General features: G+C 50.7%; 1 protein-coding gene across 1 annotated transcript in view; it reads left to right on the top strand.

Moving 5' to 3' along the window:
- Nucleotides 1–22,968, top strand: part of SHANK2 (SH3 and multiple ankyrin repeat domains 2) — a 576,539-nt gene that overhangs the window by 84,140 nt on the left and 469,431 nt on the right. The window contains exon 3 of the mRNA XM_087422499.1: nt 21,109–21,312. Coding sequence (XP_087278625.1) covers nt 21,109–21,312 — 204 coding nt within the window. The remainder of the gene's footprint in view (nt 1–21,108; nt 21,313–22,968) is intronic.

The following is a 22,968-nucleotide window of genomic DNA, read 5'->3' on the forward strand; positions in this document are numbered from 1 at the left end:
AGAGCTCGGGGCACAGGGCAGACGTTGTGGGTGTGGTCATGACCCTCATCAGGTCCGGCTGGGAGCATGTCACATGCCGTCCACTGGGAATTGGTGACGGGGGGACAGTTGGTGAGAAGGCCCCTCTACTGCAGAGAGAACAGGTGGCCATCCCAGAAGTAGGACTCAGGGGCACCTGGGTGAGACTCTGGGTCATCTCCTTCTGTGCTTTCTCGTAATTGCTGTTTCCCATGTCTTGTCGGTCTTGGTGAGGACGCTACTCGTTTGAGAGTTGGGTTAAAGGAAGTGGGAGAGGTGGGACTGGATCTATGAAGTAGCTGAGGTGGGGTGGTGTAGACAGCCTCCAACGGGCTTTAGATGGCGGGCTCTTTATACTTGAAGAGCAGAGTGTGGTGGCAGAGACCATGCTGGGGAAGGGGCACACACTGGGATCAGGGGAAATGGCAGCCAGTCCCGCTGCGCCACCTACTGGCCATTTGGTGCTGGTGATGTTACTTGGCTGGTGTCACCCCGCTTTGCGCACATCCAGGGCCCATCTTCCAGCGTTGTGGGGTCTGATGAGTTGGTTCAGTGCCTCCAAGGGCTGGGCTCTCCTCTCCCCTCATGTAAGCAGCTCCAGTGGGGAACCTCTGCTGGTGGCCTGGCCCCAGGCCCTGCTCTCCCTGAGGATAGGCGCTGCCCGGGCTGAGTTCTGTACTGCTGACACCTGTCGTCTGAGAGCGGGGTCAGCCAGGTGGCTCCACCTTCTAGGGATAGCTCAGGGTGACCCGGTGCCCCAGAAATAATCTGGCAGTGCTGCAGGCCGCAGGGCCACCCTGGCAGCACAGACGTGGCTTTTCAAGGGGTGGGCGTGGAGTCGAGGTGTTCTTTCTTCTGTGTTGTTCAACATCTCCTATAAAAGTTATGTGATTCTTATAAAGCACAGATGCCAGCCCCAGAAGTGGTTGTCATTAGCATTTGGTGAACATTCCAGACCTGTTTCTCCAAAGGGTTACAGGTAATGGGTGGATGTATGTACGGATAGAAATACAGGTTTGTAACCACAGACACTGCTAATTAATCACCATCATGAAAGTGGTTTGATTTAAATATAAAAGGAGAAAAAGACAGCGAAGGAAATGCTGAACTTTAGTCATTTTTTTGTCACAAGAGAGACTGTTTCCAAATGAATCTATAAGTTAAAAGAAACGATTGTGAAACTCTAGAAGGCTGGAGTCTTTCTTTGTTTTCATTTTTGATTACAGTCTTTTCCCTCCTTTCTTAATGCTCTAAGACGCTGAGCATTCTCTTCTTATGTATTTTGGGGTAAATTAAGCGAATTGCTGTAATAAACAGACCTCCAAAGCTCAGGCGCTTAACACATAGATATTTTATTTCCTTCTCTCCTCTGGGTCCGCTGGGGATGGACAGGGATGAAGAGGTGGAGGTTCTGCTCCACGCGGTCATTCAGGGATCCAGGCTCCTTCCGTCTAGTAGCCGGGCCATTCCCTGGAGCTCTGGAATCCTCCACGGAGTCCTCTGTATCTGCCCAGAGGATGAAGGAGGGAAGAGAGAGAACTCGTGGACCGCATCGCTCCCCCACCTTCCCTCGCTTCCTCCAGAGGCTGCACCCGACTGCAGAGGCTAAAAATCCTAGTGTGGCTGTGAGCCCAGGAGGGCAAAGGTCACAGTGTGTTGAACAAGTAGCTGGTTGCACACGCACACACGCACGTGCACACACATGTACCCTCCTCTCCTCCCCCACTTCCTGATTCTTATTGGCGTAGAACCATTCACACATGGTCACCATCCATCCCACTGAATGTCCATGCTGCTTCAGAGCACTGGAGTGTCTCCGTCTCTCTTCCAAGGTGAATGCCCACCGCCAGGTTTACGGTAGCCTCTTTGTTTCCTGTCACCTCTGATTTGGATGGAATTAATTGTCCAGTGTTTTTTTTAGGAAGACTTCCTGAGGGCGGTGCTTCCTCGGTGAACGCACGGTTGATTCTCATATTTGCAGTGGTTATGGTCTAAAAGTCGCCTTGAACAAGAGACTACTGAACCATCGCCCATAGGGGACATACAGGGTTAGGCTCCTGCAAGGCTCTGGTCGCAGCATCTTCGTTGACGGATCAGTGTGTAACCTTGTTTTATATGTGTTTCTGTGTAAAGACACCTGATTTAATACACAGAGTTGATTCATTAACATGGAACTCACGGCCCGCGGTGCTATGGCGCATGTCTGCACGAAGCTCATCTAACACACGTATTTTCTCCGGGAGGCACCTCACAGCCTGCTTGCGCTTAGGATCACTAGACAGCTCTTCAGCATGCATTTGAGTGCAGCGAAATCACCAACAAAAAGGCAAAAATGGAGCACGAAATAGACCACGATAAGGACACGTTTACAAGATTGTGGCTGAAACAGAAGGCAGAGCATCGCCTTGTCCATCCTCAGCCGGGAACGTGCACGTCGGGCGACTCAGTTTTATTGGCTCAATTCCGTTTTACTGTAAATGGTCACAAAGGTGTCACAAGTATTGACTTGGGGTTACAAATAAATTTTAGCAAGTGGGCAAATCCCAAAGACGGAATCCACGAACAACGAGAATTGAGTGTGTGCTTGAAAATGTTTTCGAGCTCCCTTGGGTTGCGTGTCGTTTTCCTGGTGTGATATTTTTGAGTCACAATTCCTACCCCATACCCCCCACAGTCTATGTTGTTTGGTGGTCGTCTTGCCCTGACTTGATTTTTCTTTTACTGGGTTCCTAAAGAATTGGCTTCAGTTATGACATCAGGAAGTGTGTGGTGCTGGCCGTTCTGTTCTTCCTGGAAAAACTTCCGACCTGCAGATTTTGTTTTGTCTCTTGTTTCAAGGATGTTTTCTTCTTTCTGCTCATTTTCCTGTGTTCCACTCGGGGTCTCTATTTCGGGGACAGCACTTATTGATGGTGGCTCTTCCTCCTCCGTATCTGCTTTCTTTTCTCTAATTGCTTCAATTACTTGGTGTTTTTCGTGTTTCTTCTCTGCAGTTTTCTTGAGACTTTCTTTAGGGTATTTTCAGTGAGATCCATTCTGTTCTGTTCCTTGTAATTTCCAATTTATTGTGGTCGTGTTATTTCGGCTTTCCGTTTGTTTTCTTAGCCCTGCGATTGCTCTTTTTGAAAATCATTCTTTGGAGTTGTTTAGTAGGTTTTATGGCTTATTATTTTTCTCCCTAGCATGAAGCACTCTTGGAAATCTGTCTTCTTTTAACTGGGGTGTATTTTCAACTGAAGTAGGTGAATCAGATGTTTGATTTTGCATGCCATCTCTCTTCCTCTCTTCCTTTCTTTGCCTGTAATGTCTTCATGATTTCCACGCTGTTTCTTGCCGAAGTACTCCAGTGGTTTGTCAGTGACTTGATGTCTTTCTGTTTGTCCCGAGGGCACCTACAGACTTGGTGGTCTGTAGACCCTTTAGATGCAAAGGCCCAGGGGCAGGGAGTGTCCAGTCTCTTTAGAAGGCCTGGCCTCCCTTTTTTTTTTCTGAGATTTTCTTGAATGCTCTGCACCGGAGTGTAGTGCAGGGAGCATGTCTCGTTCTCGTGGGGGGACACCCCCAGCCCTGGAGCTCCCCCCATTCAGCGAGGAGCCCTGCCAGGAAGGGTCTCTGCTGGACGTCAGGGATGGTCGTCTCCTTTTGCTTCCCCAACCCCTGCCCAATCAGAGGAGGGAAGAGAGAAGGACCCCTGTGTTACATCTGTCCAGATTAGAGCGTGTTGATGCAGAATGTCTGGATTTTTGTCCCCACCAGTACCGTTTCTGGGAATGAAGGTGAGGTTGGGAGTCCCCCCACCCCCAAGAGTTCAGTTTCTCGGGGATGTCTGAGGTGGATGCATCGGGCATTAGGTTGTGCCTGTTTTATACTTTGGGTACTTTTTGGGGTGGCTTTCATTATTTGGGGTCACTTGGTCAGACCTGGCTTCATACCTTCTCAGCCCTGGGATGCTGCATTGCTCATCGAAAGCCCCTCACCCCTGGGGACCTGGATGACCTCATGGTGGACCCTTGCCCTGCAGCGTTTTGCCTATTCGGCCCCCGTATTTCCTGTTCACATTTATTGACATGGAGGGATGCAGAGGACTGGAGAGGCACCCCTCTTGGATTTCAGACCCAGACCTACAGATCCAAACTGGGAAGGCAGAGGAGGTGGGGGAGGATGCAGTTGCCGGGGGTCGAGGTGCCCTGTCCTCTGCTCACCGCCCCAGGGGTCCACCCACTCAGCCCACAGCCCTCCGTCCTGATGTCACACATCCCTGCAGACCTGTTCCCACTGCGGGGAAGCCCCGTGTCTCATTAACTGCACCAGCGTGTCTTTTTATAACTTCCTGAACGTCCACCTTGGGCCAGATGCTGTGTCTAGGTCTTCCTGTGTGATGTTTCATGTAGTTCTCGTGACAGCCCCGAGCTGAGCAGCACTTCTGAGCATTTTATTTAAGTACAACACACCTTTAGAAAGTGGCCAGATCTTAAGTGCACAAATGGAGTGTGACGTGTAACCGGCATCCAGACAAAGAGGTGGAACATCACCTACCCCCAAAGGCCCCAAGACGCCTTCCCAGTCCCGAGGTAGGTCTGTGATTATCCCAGTGCACAGCTGGGAGCATTGAAGATCAGAGCCCAGACAGAGCTAGCGAGAAATAGGGCAGGTGGCCTGGGACACGCAGCCTTGAGCCTCCACCTGCCGGAAGCCAGCATTTGATGTGCTTGCTTGCTGCCTGGTACCTGGGCCTAGTTTGCTTCTGTAGCTTGTGTTCACCACGGAAGGTGGCCAGAGGACAGCCGTGCAGAGGAAGCAGCACGGGGTCCGGCTCCTCCAGGATGGCTCGGAGTCACAGCCCCCCCACCATCTACCATGTGCTTTGGGGCAAAATACTGAGAGTCTCCCGGCCTGGGTACCGGGTGAAGTGAGCCAGCACAGGCTGGGCATGTGGCCGCTTCCAGGCGACAGGGAGTGCCCGTTAAACGTCTGTGACCTTGATGGGTCTCTGAGGTCAAAGCCCGTCTGTTGGCACTGTCCACCCGGGAGGCACTCACGAGTCACAACAGAGAGAGAGGCCATTTGCCATCTTGACTGTTGAGATGCTCCGTGGGCAGTGGGGTCATGGACACACGGTGGACACACGCTGGGTCTGGTGGGCACAGGAGCAGGAGCTGGTCTGGAAGTCCATGTCCCGCCCCCTGCCTGTTTGACCTCTTCCTAGCGGGGTGGCGTGAGCCGGCTCATGCTCCCAGTAAGTATTCTGTCCACCTGCACCAGAGGCTTTGGGACATGTCGGGATTCCTGATGCAGAGGCACCTGCTTTCCAGGCCCAGAATTATGATGATTCTTCCTGAAAGGAAGCCCCTCCTAGAGGTTTGGTCTCTATTCCCAGGAGTACAGTTGTTTCCAGAACGTTCTGAAGACTCCCTCTCTTCACTTTGTTCAAGACAAACAAAGGCCCTGAGGCTGAGAACAGAAATCCCACGGGTGTGAGCTCTCAGCAACAAAGCGGCCGTTGTTCCTGCGTGAAGGCCCTTGAGAGGCTGAATCTCCTGTAGCCGGGGGCGCAAGACGGGCCCTGGAATCCTGCCCAGGGGAGCCAAGGGCGCTGCTGAGCGAGTTCATCACCCCAGTGCCCGCCCGCCCGCGGGGAGACAGTGTCTGCAGAAGCTCGTGAGGCTGTCTCTCTGCTGCCCTAGATGCGATCCCTCACCCCAGATGCGATCCCTCACCCCAGATGCGATCCCTCACCCCAGGTGCAGTCTGGACCTGGCTCTTCTCTCTGAGTGACTGCTGTTTCCGAGTCTCACACCTCCAGTGGGACTGAAGTTTAAACCTCTGAGCAAGAGCCTCTGGCAGTGCTAATAATCCTTCCAGGCACACTTCCCAGGGCCCCCCGCATGCCTGAAGCCCTGATGAACAGAGTCCTGGGCGGTGGGTTCACAGGGCCGTGCAGAAATGGCTCGGCAGGGTGGGCTCTGGGAGGGTGGCGGGTGTGCGTCCTTCTGCTCTCTGGATCATCGCAGATGCACACAGGGCCTGCTGTGGGCTTGAGCGCTCACCGGGCAGTGAGCTGGGCCTTTTGAACAAGCAGCTATATGCCAAAATTGATAGAAACTATAGTTCTTCTGTTGTGTATATTTTTGGGGAGCACTGAAGGAGGACGTGGGAACAAAGGTGCCACTGGGGCACACAGCAGTCCAGTTTTCAGTCCTCACTGTCACGTCACAGGTAGGGAAGAAAACATAATGGGGCTGTGACGAGTTTCGGGGGTGTCCTTGGGTGTCTACACCGTCACCCACCTCTGCCGCAGGGTTGGCCCCGAGGGCTCCACTGGAGCTGCCAGCCCGTGTGTCCATCCGTACGGCCCGTCTGGACGAGTTAACGGGGGTGCGAGGGCCTGGCCCACCTCCCGGCAGACGCGTCGGGAAAATGAGTCTCTCCTTTTTGCTTTAATCAGTGCTTCCATTTATTAAATGAGCGCATCTTCAAATTTGATATTTCATTAAGGAAAATGAATCTCGGCTGCTGTCCTGATCCCCTCAGAGATAATTTATTGCCATTTATCCATTCTCTCTCTCTCACACACACGCTCAAATTTCTCCCCCAAAGCCGCAGCCCGCCGCGTCCCCGCTGCACCTGCCTCCCCCGCCCCACAGGTCAGCTGACGGAGATGCTCCCGCATCCATCACTTGCTTCCACATGGACTGTCAGATATGCCTGATTGCCGAGCGACCTTGGCCTCCTGCTTATGATTGAGATCAAGATAGAACTCCGGGGGCAGAGAGGTCGCACCTCCTCCGTCTCCAGGTGTCGATCCCTGCTTTATCTTTTTGTCGCAGACACATCATCGTATTTGCTTTTTGTATCTGAGGTTTCCTGTGTTTGTGACTATTCGGAGGACTTCGCCTGTCTTGGCAGTTTTGAGCCCATCTCCTCCTACGGTAGCTCAGAATCAAGCCCCTATGGGTGGCCTCGCATCCTGCAGAGACCGTGAGGTGGCCGTCCATCGTGAGGCGGGTGCTGGAAGGCCTGGGCAGGAGCGATTTGTGACTTTGAAACCTCCACTTGAGCACATTGCTGGCACATATCTAATTCATGACTCTTGGACCTTTGGAAGGCGAGAGCTGTGTGTCTTCTTCCAGGAGCTCATGGAGTCCAGACGTGTGGAAATTAGTGGCTTGAGGGGCAGCCTCTTAATTCCACTCCAGGAAGGTTTGCCCATGATTCTCTAGGATGTGTCTTTCTAGAAAGGAAGCTGTGGGTCAGGTACCTTCTGCCGTGTTCTCTGCAACATCCCAGCACTGGGTGAATGAAGAGAGTGCAGGCTCGGGGTGAGGAGGAAGCGCAGGGTTGGCTGTGCCCGGCTCCCTGCGGCCCAGCATTGGCAGACTCTGCTCCTGCCCAGAGCTTGTCTCACATTCAAACAGGATTCCTTTTCCCTGAATCCACACACACACACACACACACACACACATACACACACACACACACCTGCTGATCTCTTTACCTTCTACTCATCTCTCACTATGAAGCTCGGGAGGCCTGCCTGACCGGCCGGCCGGCAGGAGGCTCTAGGCTCACTCTATGCTCTTTCTGCACCCGGGACCTGTTCCCACATTTGTGTGAGGGACATCCGCGTCCACGGTCACATCTCCAGCTCCGACCTCCCATCTGGGGGCCAGACCCCACTTCTCCCTTGACACCCTCTCAGTTGAAAGCTCCGAAGCCCCTCGACTCACATTGTCCAGAACGGACGCTGTGACCCTTCCCTCCTCTCTCTGACCCTCCAAACCTGGCCCCACTGATGTTCCCTCCCTTGGCAAGTGGTTACCTTTAAAAAAAAAAAGCAACCTCATCGATGTATGATTTATAAGCCATAAAATTCACTTGTTTTAAGTATACCACTTAATGATTTTCAGTAAGTTGGCTGAGTTGTGCCACCATCAGCTCCATCTGGGTTTGGAGTCTTTCCATCTCCCCTTTCTGCCTGCTTGTGTTTCATCCTCATCCCCGGACAACCGCTAACCTGCGCTCTGTCTCTGGATTTCCCTGTTGTGGACGTTCCCTCTGAGTGGGGTCATACCATACGAGGCCTTTTGTGTCTGGCTCTTTCACTCAGTGTCCTGGTTTTGAAGCTCATCCATGTTGTGACATCCATCAGTGCTTCATTCCTTTTTACGGCCAAGTCCTATTTCATGGCGTGGATGGACCACATGTTGTCGGTCCATTCCCCAGTTGATGGCCAGTTGGGTTGCTCTACTTTTTGGCTGTGAACTTTCTCTGATTCCACTGTCTAAGCCAGGGCACAGGAGTTATCCCGAGCATTCCGTCTCCCCAGCTACCAGAACCAGTCCACTCCCAAGTCCTGCCCTTTGACCTTCTGAATCCCAGTGACCCTGTGTCACTCTCTCCACCCTTATCACCACCCCCACCCCACCCCTGTTACTGCCATCTTTCTCCTGGACCAGGAGAGCTTCAAACCACTCTTTCTTCTTGGAAGTTCCCCACACAACACCTATGGTGATTGGTTTTGATGTAGATACAATTGCCACCATGTGTACCCTGCCCCCTGTGAGTTCTTACTGTTCTCAGGATAAGGATCAGACGCACATGGCGCCCCCCCCATCGCCCTGGGCAGACCCTCCGTGAGATGTCTGCGTGCCTTTCTCCTGCACTTCCCTCCCAGGTGTGACTTCACTGTTACGGATTCAGGTGACTGCTTGGTCAATGTCCCTCTCCAAGAGGGGGTCCTGTGTCTGTTCTGCTCATCCTTGTATCCCAGCGGCTGGGACAACGGAAGGAACAATGAGTGTCTGGTGAGAGAGTGAATGATTTCATCCAAACTCTTGCCTCTGTTGGGCGAGGAGGTGCCGTCTGAGCTGAGCCCCAGTTGAGGGTCTGCAGGGACAGGGAGCCTGAGGTGGAATGAACTCAATGTGTCGAAGCAGCAGAGAAGGCCGAGGGCCACTGGCTGGAGTGAGGTAGGAGGCCTTGCAAGACATCAGGGAGACGTTGCTGGAGGCTGGGACTGGGGGTAGCAGGAGAACGTGAGGACCCAAGGACAGGTTCCCGATGACAGAGTCAACATGGTGGGAGCAGATGTGGCTGTGCACACTCCTGCACACTCTTGAGGGTGTGCTCTGGCCAGGCGAAGGGTCCTTAATGATAACTTGTATCAACATGTTTTAAAATGTGATGCCTGCATCTTTGCGGTTTCTCAAAAAAGATGTGTTTTCTTTTCTTTTAAAAATTGAGATATAATTCACACATCATACAATTTACCCATCGAAAGTGTACACTTTGATGGGTTTTAGGAATTTCGCAGATGAGGGTACCCATCACCACAATTAATCTTAGAACATTTTCATCATCCCGAAAGGAAACCCCATACCCATTAGTAGTCAGTCCCCTTTTCCTCTCCCTTAGTCCCTGGCAACCACTAATCTGCTGTCTGTTCTATGGATTTGCCTGTTCTGTGCATTCCATGTCAATGGAATCAGGCAATATGTCGACTGGGAGGTGGAGCCGTGTTTTCTCTTGTTGTCTGTTTCTTCTGTTGGAGACAAACCCATCCCCTTAAGTCTACCCCCAAGACCATCGCTTACCCCATTGCTGCCTCAAATGTTGCCGTTAGATGACTTCGCATGTCATCCGGTAGCCCCGGCAAAGTAAAGGTGAAAAACTCTGCTACCAAAAAATGTATTTGTTTTTTGGGCTGCCATTTTGCTTTCAGATCTTCCTGTCCCAGAATGTACTCTCTTTCCTGCTTGCTAGTTTGCAAGGAAGTTCATTTAGGATTTTACACTTAATTAGAAAATCGGTTGTACATGACCCTGACATGAGCACATTTTCTGCCCTAAAAAAGTCATTGAAGAGGACTCAATGAGCAGAAGGAGATGAGGTTCAAGAGCTTTGCTTGAGGCTGTGGAGTGTGGTCCAGGGTTGACCCCAGTCCAGCCGGGGAGGCCCCACAAGAGGCTGAGGGACACCTTCGGTCTTGGTTTGATGCCATTTTTTTTTTTTTTTTTTTTTAGAGAAAATTATAAATCAGGAAAAATACGAAGAATAATATCATAAAGACCAGTGTGTCTATTACACAAAATTGACAATGGTTAATGTTTTCTCATTTTTTAATCATAGAATTAAAACATTACTGATAAAGTCCTCCTTGTCCTCAGGCCCAGTCCTGTCTCTTTTGAGGCAAACTGTCATGAATTCAGTGTGGATCCCGCTTGTCTCTTGCTCTCTTTTTGTATGTATCACTGATCACTATGTAGTGTTTTATTTGTTGTGTAAAAAAGAATATATACCTGGTATCATACGGGGTATGTCATTTATAACTTACTTTTTCCATTTGCATTATATTTTTGAGATTTATCTTTATTGATATTACCCATCCATCAGTCATGCATCCATCCATCCCTCCATTTCTCCACCGTCCTTCCCTCCATCCATCCACCATTCCATTCTCTCTCTCCATCTCTCCATCCATCCACCCATCCACCCATGCATCCTTCCATCCATCCACCCACCCATCCTTCCATCCATCCACCCACCCATCCATCCATCCACCCACCCACCCATCCATCCATCCACCCACCCATCCATCCATCCATCCACCCACCCATCCATCCATCCACCCATCCATCCATCCATCCACTCACCCCTCCACCCATGCACCCATCCATACATCCATCCATCCTTTTGCGTTACAGAAATACGTGTTTTTGATCTTTGATTTCTACTTTGAGTGACCCTGCTATATCCTTTGTAGTAGATATTTGGATCACGTTTTGCGGGGATAGAAGGCATGGAATCTGGTTTTCTTTGTGGTTTTGTTAATTGGTTGCTAAGGCCAAAGAGAGCTCCCTCCCCCGGCCCCTGACTTCCCTCTGCCTCCATTTTCCCTGTGATGTCGTGATGAGAATCAGCCTCACTGTCTTTAAATGGAGTGGTTTACACTTGACAATTTTAATCAAGAAATTGGTGAGTCATAAATTGTTTAAAACATAAGGGAACGCCCTGGGGCCGTCCAGTGAATCAGGTCTTAATCATGTTGGTTATTATTCATCTCACATAGCCGCTTGCTAAAGGCCGAGAGGGGCTTTATTTTCATATGTATCGTTAAAAAACAAAAAACCTATTTAGCCAGCATCCGTTTTGTGTGTTGTAAGGATTCGGTGCTGCACCTTCCTGTGAGACGTTAGGTTAACGATTTAGATGTGAGAGAGACTGGCCGGCCCCCGGGTCTCCGGGTCTCCGTGGCCCACACAACAGCGTCTGGCTCGGTGTGGTCTTCTGCTTAAGCTTAGCTCTGATACCCCCTTAAATCTCTTTGAGAAAATAATGTTTGGGGAAAGTGGCTTTGGTCTGGAATATTCCACATTCTGTAGGAAAGCTTTGTAAATCCGACATTGTGGTGAGAATGTTTTGGTTCAAAGGCCATGCTGGTGAAGAGCAGATATCTCCTCCTCTCCCCGGTGTCCCCAGCTGATAAGAATTATCAGGAAGGTGGCAATGCCAGGGCCCCAAACCATCAATATTTAATTTTCTGCGGTAAATCCGGGGGTGAGGCTCTTTTCCAGCACCTTCGCTCTGTGGTTGGATTTCTGTGACTCCTCACGCCTGGGTCTAACTCTCGCTTCCTCCTGGTTCTGACAGGTCCCCTACCACCCTCCTCTCTGGGTGGGCGGAGGCTCTTATTCCACAGTGTCAGTGCAGGGTCTTTCACCTCTGATATAGCCGCGGCCTCACGGTCTCCCTCTCTCCCCCTCCAATCCACTTCACACCCCTGCCCGCTTAATCCTCCCGATTCATGGCCCCGCATGTGCTGCTGGGATGGAGCTGAAACTCATTAGCTTGGCCTTCGGGGATCCCTGATTCCAGTTCCCCCCATGCAGCTATAACCCAGAGAGCTGGTCGGAGATTTCTGAGTGTTCCTTCTTGCGCGTGGGGGTGCTGACACCTCCCTCCAGGAGAACATAAGAAGATGATGCGTTTCACACACTGTCTTAGCCGGCCGGCAAGCACACGGCGAGGGCTTTGTGTCTGCTGTCGGGAGCATGTAATTACTTCCCTGACTGCCCGTTCCTCCATTTCCATCTACTGCTTCTAAGCGGGCTCCTCTCGCCAGCATCAGAGCCTCTGCTTTGCTGTGGGCCTGCCTGAAATCACAGGTCTCGAAAGAGGAAAATGAACTCATCTCCAAGGAGTGCGTGAATCACAGGCAGAGCCCGAGTCCATGCCTTGCAGTTTATATCACCTTGACAATAGCAGAGGACACTGGCTAGCCCCTGGAAACTCGCCAGGACGCTCGGTCTGCCCGTCGCTTCACCACAGCATCAGGTGGCTGCTGTTAAGCTTTTACTGTTTGAAAAATGCTATTCTGATTGGAAAAATGAATCCACGGCCACTTTATCCTTTATTAGTGTTTAAACCTTCAGAAGCGCTAGCTTAACTCCCGGTCTTCAGCATCCTCGGATCAGGCTGTCCTTCCCCGTCAGGGTCACCCAGCATTGCCCCATTCCGTGTAAATGCCTTGTTTTCAGCTTCAAGTGTTACCCGTGACAGTGTTTCAGGGTTTGCTGCCCCATGTACCAGCCCGACGGGTCTTTGTCCATGGCGAAAAGCATTAATATTTCATTTGGACAATTGCATTTGGAAATTACTCAATTATGGTTTGGGTTGCCCTTGGTGTCGGCTGTTTTTCAGAAGTGTGCAAATGTGCAGATTGCACATGAACAGCTGTTCAAGGCCAGAACACTCCTGAATGCACCTTTCCGTGGCTTCTGGTAGCTTCTGTTTATTATGGGTCTTTTAAAAGGCATCATAAAGGAACTGATGGTGACATAAATCATGACCGCAGAGGAAGTGTTAAGTGTGAAATGTGCTTTGCGATGAGTGACATGCTCAGACACTTGGGTTTCTTTCAGCATGTGCTGAGTTCTTGCTAAATGCTGCTTAGAAGCATCCTTAGAGCAGGGATATTTATGCTTACTAGGGTCTGTGTTTCCAGCTCTGGATCCCGAACGGGGTGATGCAGGGAGTGTCCACTCAGCACCAATACCCCCAAATGCTTTGGCACTTCTCCCCTCATTCTTTTCGCTTTTTCTGAGTGGCAGTCGACAGTGAGTTAGGTGGATTTAGGTCTCACCTGAGGAACGTGCCTGAACGGATGCAGCGCAGGTAGTGGCACCTGAATGCGTCTGTAATTCAACCTTGTGTTGTTGATGGTTCTTCACTCAGCCTTCAGACAGCCCGCTGTCACGATACGTATTTTATGGAGCATAATGTTTACCATTCTTTCAAGCTCTGTCTAGACACTCCCTTACCCTTGGAAAATCTTACAGAACAGCCCTTGTCATCCTCTCCCATTTCACAGGGCCCGAAACAGATTTGGAAGGCAATTTACTCTCTTACGTGAAATTCTCTTTCTGTGTTGTTGCAAATCAAAACAGCCTTGTCCGACTTCTGCCTCCTTCTGCCCCGGCAGGCCAGCTACCCCAGTATGGGTGGGCACGTGACCCAAAAACACAAGGTTCTGGGATACTCCATGGATCCTGTGAGTTAGTTGACCACACGGACGTGGCTCACCATGGGCACGTGGCCCTCAGTGTGTTGTAGAGACTTGCTCGTGGTCACACAGTGTTATGGGCTGAGTTGTGTCCCCCAAATTCCTATGTTGGAGTCTCAACCCCCAGCACCTCAGAATGTGACTGTATTTGGAGATGGGGCCTTTAAAGAGGTGATTAAAGGAAATGAGGCCATTAGAGTGGACCCTAATTCAGTGTGACTGGGGTCCTCATAAGAAGAGGAGATCAGGACACAGAGGGACGACCATGTGAGGACACAGGGAGGAGACGGCCGTCTGCACGCCCAGGAGAGAGGCCTCAGGAGGAACCAGCCCTGCCCACACTGTGATCTCGGACGTCAGCCTCTAGGACCGGGAGACAATAAATCCCATTGTCTAAGCTGCCCAGGCTGTGGGACTTTGTAATGACAGCCCTAGAAAACTCATACACAGCTTACGTGACAGACCCAGGCTGGGCGTCTGCCTCTGCCTGTCTCCAGTGCCGTGTTCTTCCTACCACGTGCAGGTGTTTTCAGGTTTTAGCCTCACAGCTTGCAGAGTGGCTGTAGCTCATGTTGGCCATGCAGGACACTGGGTTTCTCTCGCTCTTCCTCTTAGGTCTGAGTTTGGCCATGAGCTCTCCCACTGGAAGGGCCGGGGTTTCATACAGGCTGCCCAGAGCTCTGCAGACTCGGGTGGGGCCGTCTCCCCTCTCAGCATCTTTGCTGTCATTAAACAGATGATCTATTCACAGTGCACTTGGTACAGAGCAAGTCCTCGCTCAGCATCCTCATCATGATCAAAACCGGAGCTTCCCTCACTGGTGGATTCTATCAGCCAAGAGTGTTCCATCTCTGGAACTTTGTATTCAGCGCAATTCAGTTCCATCGACATTTACCCAACTGCAGGTACAGTTATGCAAAGAAAAAGATATAAACCCATGTCCTCACACAGCAGCTCCTAGTCTGGAGCAGGGAGGGGCTCTCTCATCAGCTGAATATTGGAGTGATGCCGAGAGAGAGCGAGCGAGAGGAGGTACATGAGATACGTCTTGGAAGAAGATGTAGATGGTTCCCCTGTGCTAGGATGTGCCTTCTTCTGTGGATCAGGGCGTCTAGGGTGCTGAGAAACTTAAAGAGAGCTGAGACTGGCCTGAAGGAATCCTGGGAGCCTTCATGGGTGTTGGACTGCTGTATACATCATTAAATCAAGGCTGATGTCAGTCACAAACCACTTCTCTCCCTGTTTCGCGGTTCTATACCATGTCAGCCCCCTCCCATTCCCAAACTGCCCAGATCCCATGAGGAATGCACTGCTTGTCAGGAGAGGAGGGAGAAGCCACACTGAGTTGGGTCTTGGAGATCTCATTACATCCACTTGCAAGTTTTCTGTGTCTTAAGCCACCAGCTCAGCCCAGACACACCAGGAGGTTTTCAGATGGATCTGGACGTCTTGGCACTTGGGATGTCGCACTGGGAGATCAATGAGTGGCAGACACCGACTCCTACCTGTCAGCTGGGAGAAAGGGAGGAGAAGCTTTATAAGGCAAAGTACACGCCAGTCCCACTCTCCTAGTGGACAAGAAATGCAGGATGGAGAGGCTGCGACCTGCAGGCTGGGCAGGAGGGAGCAGGGTCAGCCAGATTAGCTTGGACTGCGGGTCTTGGGCAGTCAGCCCAGCTCCCTGGGTTCAACTCAGGGTGCTTAGTGGTCAGCTCAGCCTGGGGGTAGGCCAGAGAGGTGCCATTGAGAGGCCGAGTCCTGGACCCCGTGGGAAGTGTGAGTGTGATTTCAGCTGGCAGACGAGGAGGGGAGGGGACGGTCAGCTGGAGGCACCAGTGCACAGAGGCATAGACGGCCTGGCATTCCAGAGAATTGCCAGCGAGTGGGTTTGGCATTGTTGCAATGTGTGTGTGTTTTTGTGTATGTGTTTGTACGTGTGTTTGTGTTTTTATGTGTTTATGTGTGTGTGTGTGCATGTGAGTGTGTGTGTCTGTGTGACTGCATATGTGTATGGGGTTGGGGCAATGGCAGAGGGGAACATTGACAGGCAGGACGAGTCATGAGAAGGAGGCAGGGTCCAGACCGTGGTCAGTCTTTCCCTGTGTCCCTTGGGTAAGGGCACAGGCCCTGAGCCCCAGGCAGTGGAGTCACTGGTTTGAGAAGGGACACTGGTGGCCAGTCCCAAGGAAGACGTGTGTGTCTGGGAGGCGTGCAGGTGAGCTCAGTGCAGGGGCCGCTGGAGTGTGACCCACGTGAGAAAGGATGGGCCCGTTGGGCTGTGGGGGTGGGACAGATGAGGACTTAAGTGCTCGAGGCCCTAGACTAATCCAGACTGAACTAGAAGGTGCAAGACAGGGAAAAGTCAAGAACATCTCCCGGACTTCTGGAATGGGAGGCGGTGCTGCCGTTGAGGTTGGGAAGGATGAGGTAGGACGGAAGAAAGCAGAGGTGGAGGGGGTGTGGGGATCAGTGTGGGACGAGTTGAGTTAGATTGGGTGTCACCAGCAAACAGTCGACATCTGACTTACTCATTTGTTAGCTGGCATCCAATTCTCCATGTGTTTCCCTGGTCTGTGTACTTAGGTTCATGGTCAGCGTGTTCTTTTGTAGTTGACGCCCTGGTTAGAGTGACCTTGCACCATTGTCGGGCAGAGGAGCTACTTCCAAGTTTTGTTATTTTTTGTCTTGTGGGTTCTTACTGGGGTGAAAATCTTTGTTTGAAATGCTTTGTTGTTCTTCCAAAGCCCAGTCGTTAGGTGGCAGGACACCGTGTCCGTAGCTCACCTCTGCTTCGTCCCAGAGAGGCAGCCGTGGTTCATCTTGGTAGTGCTATTCATGACACATCTTCCCCTAAAGCTGTTGGTTGGTACCTTGAAGGCTAGACTTTACTTCTTTGAAAAAATTACTTAGAATCTCCCAAATTTTGTCCCTTGTTATGGAGGTGAAGCTGTTTCTCTCTTGTAATTGTCAGTGTTCAATATTGGGGCAAATTGACAGGTAATTGGAAAATCTGAAAAAGGCAGTATGTCCCTGATCCATGAAGCACCTGACCGTAAATATTTTCTTCAGTTTTCTTGTTGATTATCAAATGTTTTATCATTTTCTCGCATGAAGGGTGCCCGTGTACGTGCGTGGAGAGGAAAAACATGTCAGAGTGAAGACTCCGTGCTGGGCAGACTTGACTTGCGTTCAGTTGAACCTCCAGCACTTTCTAGACATGTGACCTTGGGGTAATTGAGTCTCTGAGGCTCAGCTTCCTCATCAGGAAAATGGGAATAATAATAATGATTGTTACTATGTTATTATTAATAATATACATAATATTATATTATAATATAAATAAATATTACATAATTATAACCTATAAATATAATATAATAATATTATATTAATAACAATCATTATTATATCAATAATGGTTACTGTAACACTAATAACAATAATGTACACTCCTGGTTGTGGTGAAGGTAAATACAATTAGCACAGTTTCTGGCATATTAGGATTCAATAAATGTTAACCATGACTGTGTCATCATCACCATCACCACCACCAGCATCATCATCATCATGACCATCATCATCATCACCACCACCATCATCATCACCACCATCACCACCATCACCATCACCATTATCATCGTCATCACCACCACCATCACCATCACCATCATCATCACCATCATCATCACCACCATCATTATCACCACCATCATCATCACCATCATCACCATCATCATCATCATCGTCACTATCATCATCAGCATCACCACCATCATCACGACTAACATCATCATCAACATCACCATCACCATCATCATCATCATGATGCTTAATGATGCTCCTTAAGGGGCACCATCACCATCATCATCATTGTGATGCTAGGCTCTGAGCTCCTTAAGGGACAAGGTCCTTGTCTCAGTCATCTCATGTCCCCCCACCCACAGCCACCTGGGTGCTGATGTAGAACCCTTCATGAAGAAGATAGAGATGCTAAAGGAGAGATGTTTCCTCAAGCAACTCTTTAATGGAAGTGGCTGGAGGCTGGAATACCTGATACCTGGCCCATCTTTGCAGTCCTCCCTGTATTGTCTGTGAATCTTCCAGCAAATCACTCACCTCTTGAGAACACCTGTAACAAATTGCAGTCATGCACCGCATCACAACATTTTGGTCAATGATGGACCGCATATATGGTGGTGGTCCCATAAGATTAGTACCGTACAGCCTAGGTGTGTAGTAGGCTCTACCATCTAGGTTTGTGTAAGTGCACTCTGTGATGCTCGTACAATGATGAAATCGCCTAATGGTGCATTTCTCAGAACGTCCCCGTTGTTAAGCAATGCATGACCATATGAAGGAATACCCATTTTGCAGGGCTGTAGGGACACAGGACTCTGACACCAACACTCCCCAAGAAGAACATTACTCTACCGTGCATCACAATGGTAACAAGGGAACGAGGAAGCGTCACTTCAGGTAGAAACTGTCCTCGGCGTTCCACCTGCCAACCTCGTCACTGCTCCCGGATTCCCCCCTGCTTTTTCTTAAGCTGGGCCTCGACGTGAAATTCCCACCCCAGACTCTGACATCCTTTTCGTTCCTGGGCATTGTCTGTGGTGTCGATGGTCTGTGATGCCCTCCCAGGCAGGGTTAGCCACTGCTCCCTCTGGGCCTCCAAGGGGGCTGGCTTGGGCATTGATTGTCACCTTTTCCATGTCGAGTGATAGTTGAGTCTTTCACCACTGCAAATATTGGTGTAGGGCTGGTTGGCCCATTATCGTTCTTGTGGCTCCCAACTTTCATTCCTTCAACAAATACGGATCGCCTATCCAGTGTCAGGACTGTCTTTGGAACTGGGCTTTGCCTGATGGGGGGCTCGGTAAGCAAGGGGGCGAGTCGATGAGGGTAAGTGAAGGAGTGAAGCAGGATTCATCCACATGTCTTCTGAGCTGGCCGCACCGTGGGCTCCTTGAGCCAGTGTCAACACGTAGGCATCACCCATCACATTGAAAGGGCAGGGAGTTACCAGGGAGCTCTTGTCTCAGAGAAGGTGACCACGGCGATGCTGTTCTTTGCTGCCACCGTCAGAGGCGGGCACTTCACTTGAGTGTTAGTTACTGTGGCTGCCGTAACCAACTACCAGAGACAGATAGGACAGGCGGGGATGGCTGCTTAAACAACAGACATTTATTGTCTCACAGTCTCAAGGCTGGATGTCCAAGAGCAGGGTTTCAGCAGGGTTGGTTCCTCCGAGGGCTCTGGGGGAGAGTCCATTCCAGGCCCCTCCCGTAGCTTCTGGTGGTTTGCTCAGACTCTTTGGTGTTCCTTGGCTTGTGGAAGCATCACCTCCATCTCTGCCTCTGTCTTCACATGGCGTTCTCCGTGTGTGTGTCTGTGTCCAAATTTCCTCTTTTTATAAGGACACAGTCGTATTGGAGTAGAGCCCATCCTACTCCTCTATGACCCCAACTTAACTTGATTATGTCTACAAAGACTCTATTTCCAAATAAGTCACATTCACAGATAAAGGGAGTTCAGACTTCAGTGTCTCTTTGGGGACACAATTCAACCCATAATGACATGTATTATTTATGTTCCGTCTGATACTTACAACAACCCTACAAGTTAAGCACTGGCCCAGTTTCTCATCATGGAAACGGGGGGACTGCTGGGTTGGTAGGTTTACCCAGGATCACAGGGTTAGTGTATGCAGTGGGGTTGCAAACCCAAGCCTTTCGACCTCCAAGCTCCGGCTCCTTCTAGAAGTTTCTCAATGGGGCCATCTTGGCAGTTTTTGGAGCAAGACAGTCCTTCATTGTGCAGGACTGGTCCCTGCACTGCTCAGACTCCTCATCCCTGGCCCATCCACTAAGTGGCGGTGACACCAGTCTCTGCAACCACCTACAGTGCCACGTGGGTCCCCTGGGAGGCGATTCCCAGCCTCTCCTCCACTCAGCACCCACCCGCCAGCAGGATCTTTTCTGCTGGCCACAGAGAGCGAGGCTCGGCCTTCCTTGGATGCTGGCATTAAGGGAACTTGAGTTAGGTGTCCGTGTAGTTGGAACCAGAGGCCAACGGTGATTGCTGAGACAGGAATTGGCGAGTTGTCAATGACCCCACATGGCCACATCTATAGGGCTTGTTGGCTGTGCCTGGAGTTTCCAAATGTTCCTCTCGCTCAACCAAGGATGGGCGGGGTGTGTCTGGCGGTCACCGAAGTGAACAACCAGCCCCCACTCAGCCCCATACCCCGTGAGGAGTAGTTCTGAGAGTTACCTTTGAGTTCAGCCTTTGACATCGGAGAGAGACAGACGGAGCATTCATGCGCACGGGGTCAGGTCTCCTGGGCGACGGGATTCTGTGCTGGCTGCTGATCCCACCTCATTGTTGAGAACAGTGGAATCATCTTACTCAGCGAGGAGGAACGTACCTTGAGGCTCGGGGAGACAGTGGTGGGGCCTTTTACTTCCTCAGGCACACAGAATCCCCTGGTAGAGAATTGGTTCCAGCCTCATATTCAGTCAAACCTCATTTATTTCTGAATGCTTTTACGGTGATAAAGCAAATTTTGAGCCCCTGCTGATGGCTATACAACAGAATATAATTTTAATTCAATAAAAATTAGAAGTCGCGGTGAGAAGCGGATTTGGCCTGGCGTTTGTTTTTGCTGGCTTATTGCTGAGTCTCACAGAAGGGACCTGAGCGCACGACCAAGCAGTGTCATTCTGCTTCTTAGCAGCACTATTACAATTTTCAAAAGTGTTCGTGATTGGTTGGTATCATCGACAATACTTAACTTTTTTGAAAATTAGCTCTTGTGGCAACTGATGTGATTTTTCTGTAATTGCCTTCCTTTATGGTTTGGGAGGGGTGGTGCCTGTTTTCCAAGCTGTTATGTTGAGAGTCAGCGTGGGGCGTATGGACTCGCCCGTCAGTGAGGCGAGCAGACGAGACGTCCACCCATATCTGAAATGTCAAAGGGCGGTCCACGCAAAAATTAAGTCACGGTGGGGTGCGCTCAAATCGTGGTTCTCAACGTGCGTTCCTAGGACCAGCAGCAACAGCATCACCTTGAAACTTGAGAGAAATGAGGTTCTGGGGCCCAGAACTGCTGAATCAGACACTCTGTCGGGAGAGGAGGGGGTCGACAGTCTGTGTTTTAACAAGTGCTGAAGTTTGAGAAGCACAGACAAGTAAGAGAACTGGCCGAGGCACTAGGTGGTTACTGACTACCGGAAATCAATGGTAATTGATTTCTGCAGGTACCGGTGATTCGAGTGAATGGTGAGAGTTGAGGCCACAGAAACCAATGGCTTGATCTTGGCTTTTCTCTTTTTATATTTACCCGTGTCTCCATCCAAGCGACAAGAAGGTCTTATTTTTCATCCTGAAAGGCCAGGGGGTCCATTGCTCAGAGAAATTCTGAGGACGGGATGGAAACACCTTTGCCATCTCTGGCCGTGTGCCCAGGTGGGCTGCTCAGGTGGCATTCTGCATCACTACTCGAATGTCTTTGTCCTTCCCTGCAGAAGTGCATTCGATTTAACCCGGACGCCACGGTGTGGGTTGCAAAGCAGCGGATTCTGTGTTCGCTGAACCAGAGCCTGAAGGACGTCCTGAACTATGGGCTGTTCCAGCCGGCGAGCAATGGGCGCGACGGGAAGTTCCTGGACGAGGAGCGGCTCCTGCGAGAGTACCCGCAGCCTGTGGGCAAGGGTGTCCCCTCCCTGGAGGTACCGGTCATTGCTCACAGCCTGGGCACGGTGGGGGAGGGGGACCCTCACTAAACTCCAGATTTGATTTGGATTGAGAAATGACCCCCAAATTAAAAAATCGGTTTCGGTCTTGAGGTCGCCCCTAATTTTGTTGTGATTCGCAGACCATTTGTTTTCTTACCACAGATTTGACGAATTTGTTGGAGAGAAATCTTGGTGTGAGCAAAGCATGGATGTGGCTCAGGCTCCTGTCACCAGGACGTATGAGTCCTGGGATGCAGAATGGGGCTTGCTCCTGCTCCCTGAGTCAGTCTTGTGCCCTTGGGCATAGGGTGGCCAGTGGCCCTCCAGCTGTTATCAAAAGCACAATTTCCTTTCTGCCTCTTGCTCAGGAAATGACCTGTGGGCTCTCTGAGCTGCTACAGCTGGTCACATGCTCTTGGGCCCACCTCATAAGGCGGTTGATACATGAGCTGGGCGGCCTTACACACCTCCACATAAAGTGTGAGCCAGTCCCTGCCTTTCTGACCCTGGCTTGCTGCACCCCGGGTTTACATACAGTATTTCCCCTGATCTGTTAAGAGGGTTATACGAGAGGCCAGAAATGTGGTCATTTCTATGACTGCACGACATGTCGCTACTGTTATTACGTGGTCGTATTCATTTCAGCTTATCAAACAGTGAGAGACTGTAAGTGTGGACAGTAGCTGGCATTTGAGGAGTCTGAGTGGGTTCTACAATATTCTCAGTGACTGGAGATTACTCTGAAGTCAGAGATGTCGTGGACACGAATTCAGAACCCCAGCACTCCCTCGTCTGCTCGTTTCTAGGTCTGATGGTGACTTTGAGGCTGAGGTTTTGGGGATCTCCATTTAGGTGGAACATGTCAGACCTGGGGAAGGGTTTCAGTGGAGGAAGAGACAGGATGCCACTTGGAAGATGTTCTGACCTCAGTTTGCTCATCTGTCAAATGAGTGTCCATTGAAAAATCCCTTGTTGGGGTTTGTTATGTGCCTGACACTTTCTAGGCGTGTCCAGCGTGCACAAGACAGTCGAGGTCGGGTCTGGTGGAGCCTCCACTCCAGTGGGAGATGACAGGCCAGGAACAGTAAATAAACAGTTCATTTAGGGGGCTGATAGTTTCTGTCACAACAGTAAACCAGGCGAGGAGACCAGGAAGTCCAGAGCCTACTCTGATCAGAAAGCCTCTTGGAGGAGGCGACATTGCTCTGATCTGAAGGCCCCCTTACGGCCTGTCCCCTCACTGCCTGAAAAATGGACAAGAGAAAGCATGTGAAAGCACAGCGTAACCTGGGCAGGGCTGTGTCGTGCCTTTGAGAACAGCGGGCATGGGTGTCCTCTTTCTGATGTCCTTGTGGGAGGTGAGGTAAGAGGTTTGCACGAGAGCATCCGACTCTTGAGTTCATTGCCCCATGTGGGCACGTGGGCTGTGGTGTCAGATGGACTGGGTCCAGTCCTGGTCGCTGTGCAACCTTGAGTGCCCCACCCAGCCTCTCTGAGCCTCAGATTGCCAGCTCTGAAATTGAGGCAACGTTAGCACGGCCTTCTTGGGTGGCTGTGAGGCTCAGATGAGGGCTTCCACTCAGCATAAGGCCTGGCCTTGGCGAGTGCCCAGAGCTGGTGTTGCAGCTGCTGCTGTCATTAGCTCTCATT

This window comes from Ceratotherium simum, chromosome 34 (genome assembly GCF_057802395.1).
Source record: "Ceratotherium simum simum isolate JZ-2026a chromosome 34, ASM5780239v1, whole genome shotgun sequence".
Lineage (NCBI taxonomy): Eukaryota > Metazoa > Chordata > Mammalia > Perissodactyla > Rhinocerotidae > Ceratotherium > Ceratotherium simum.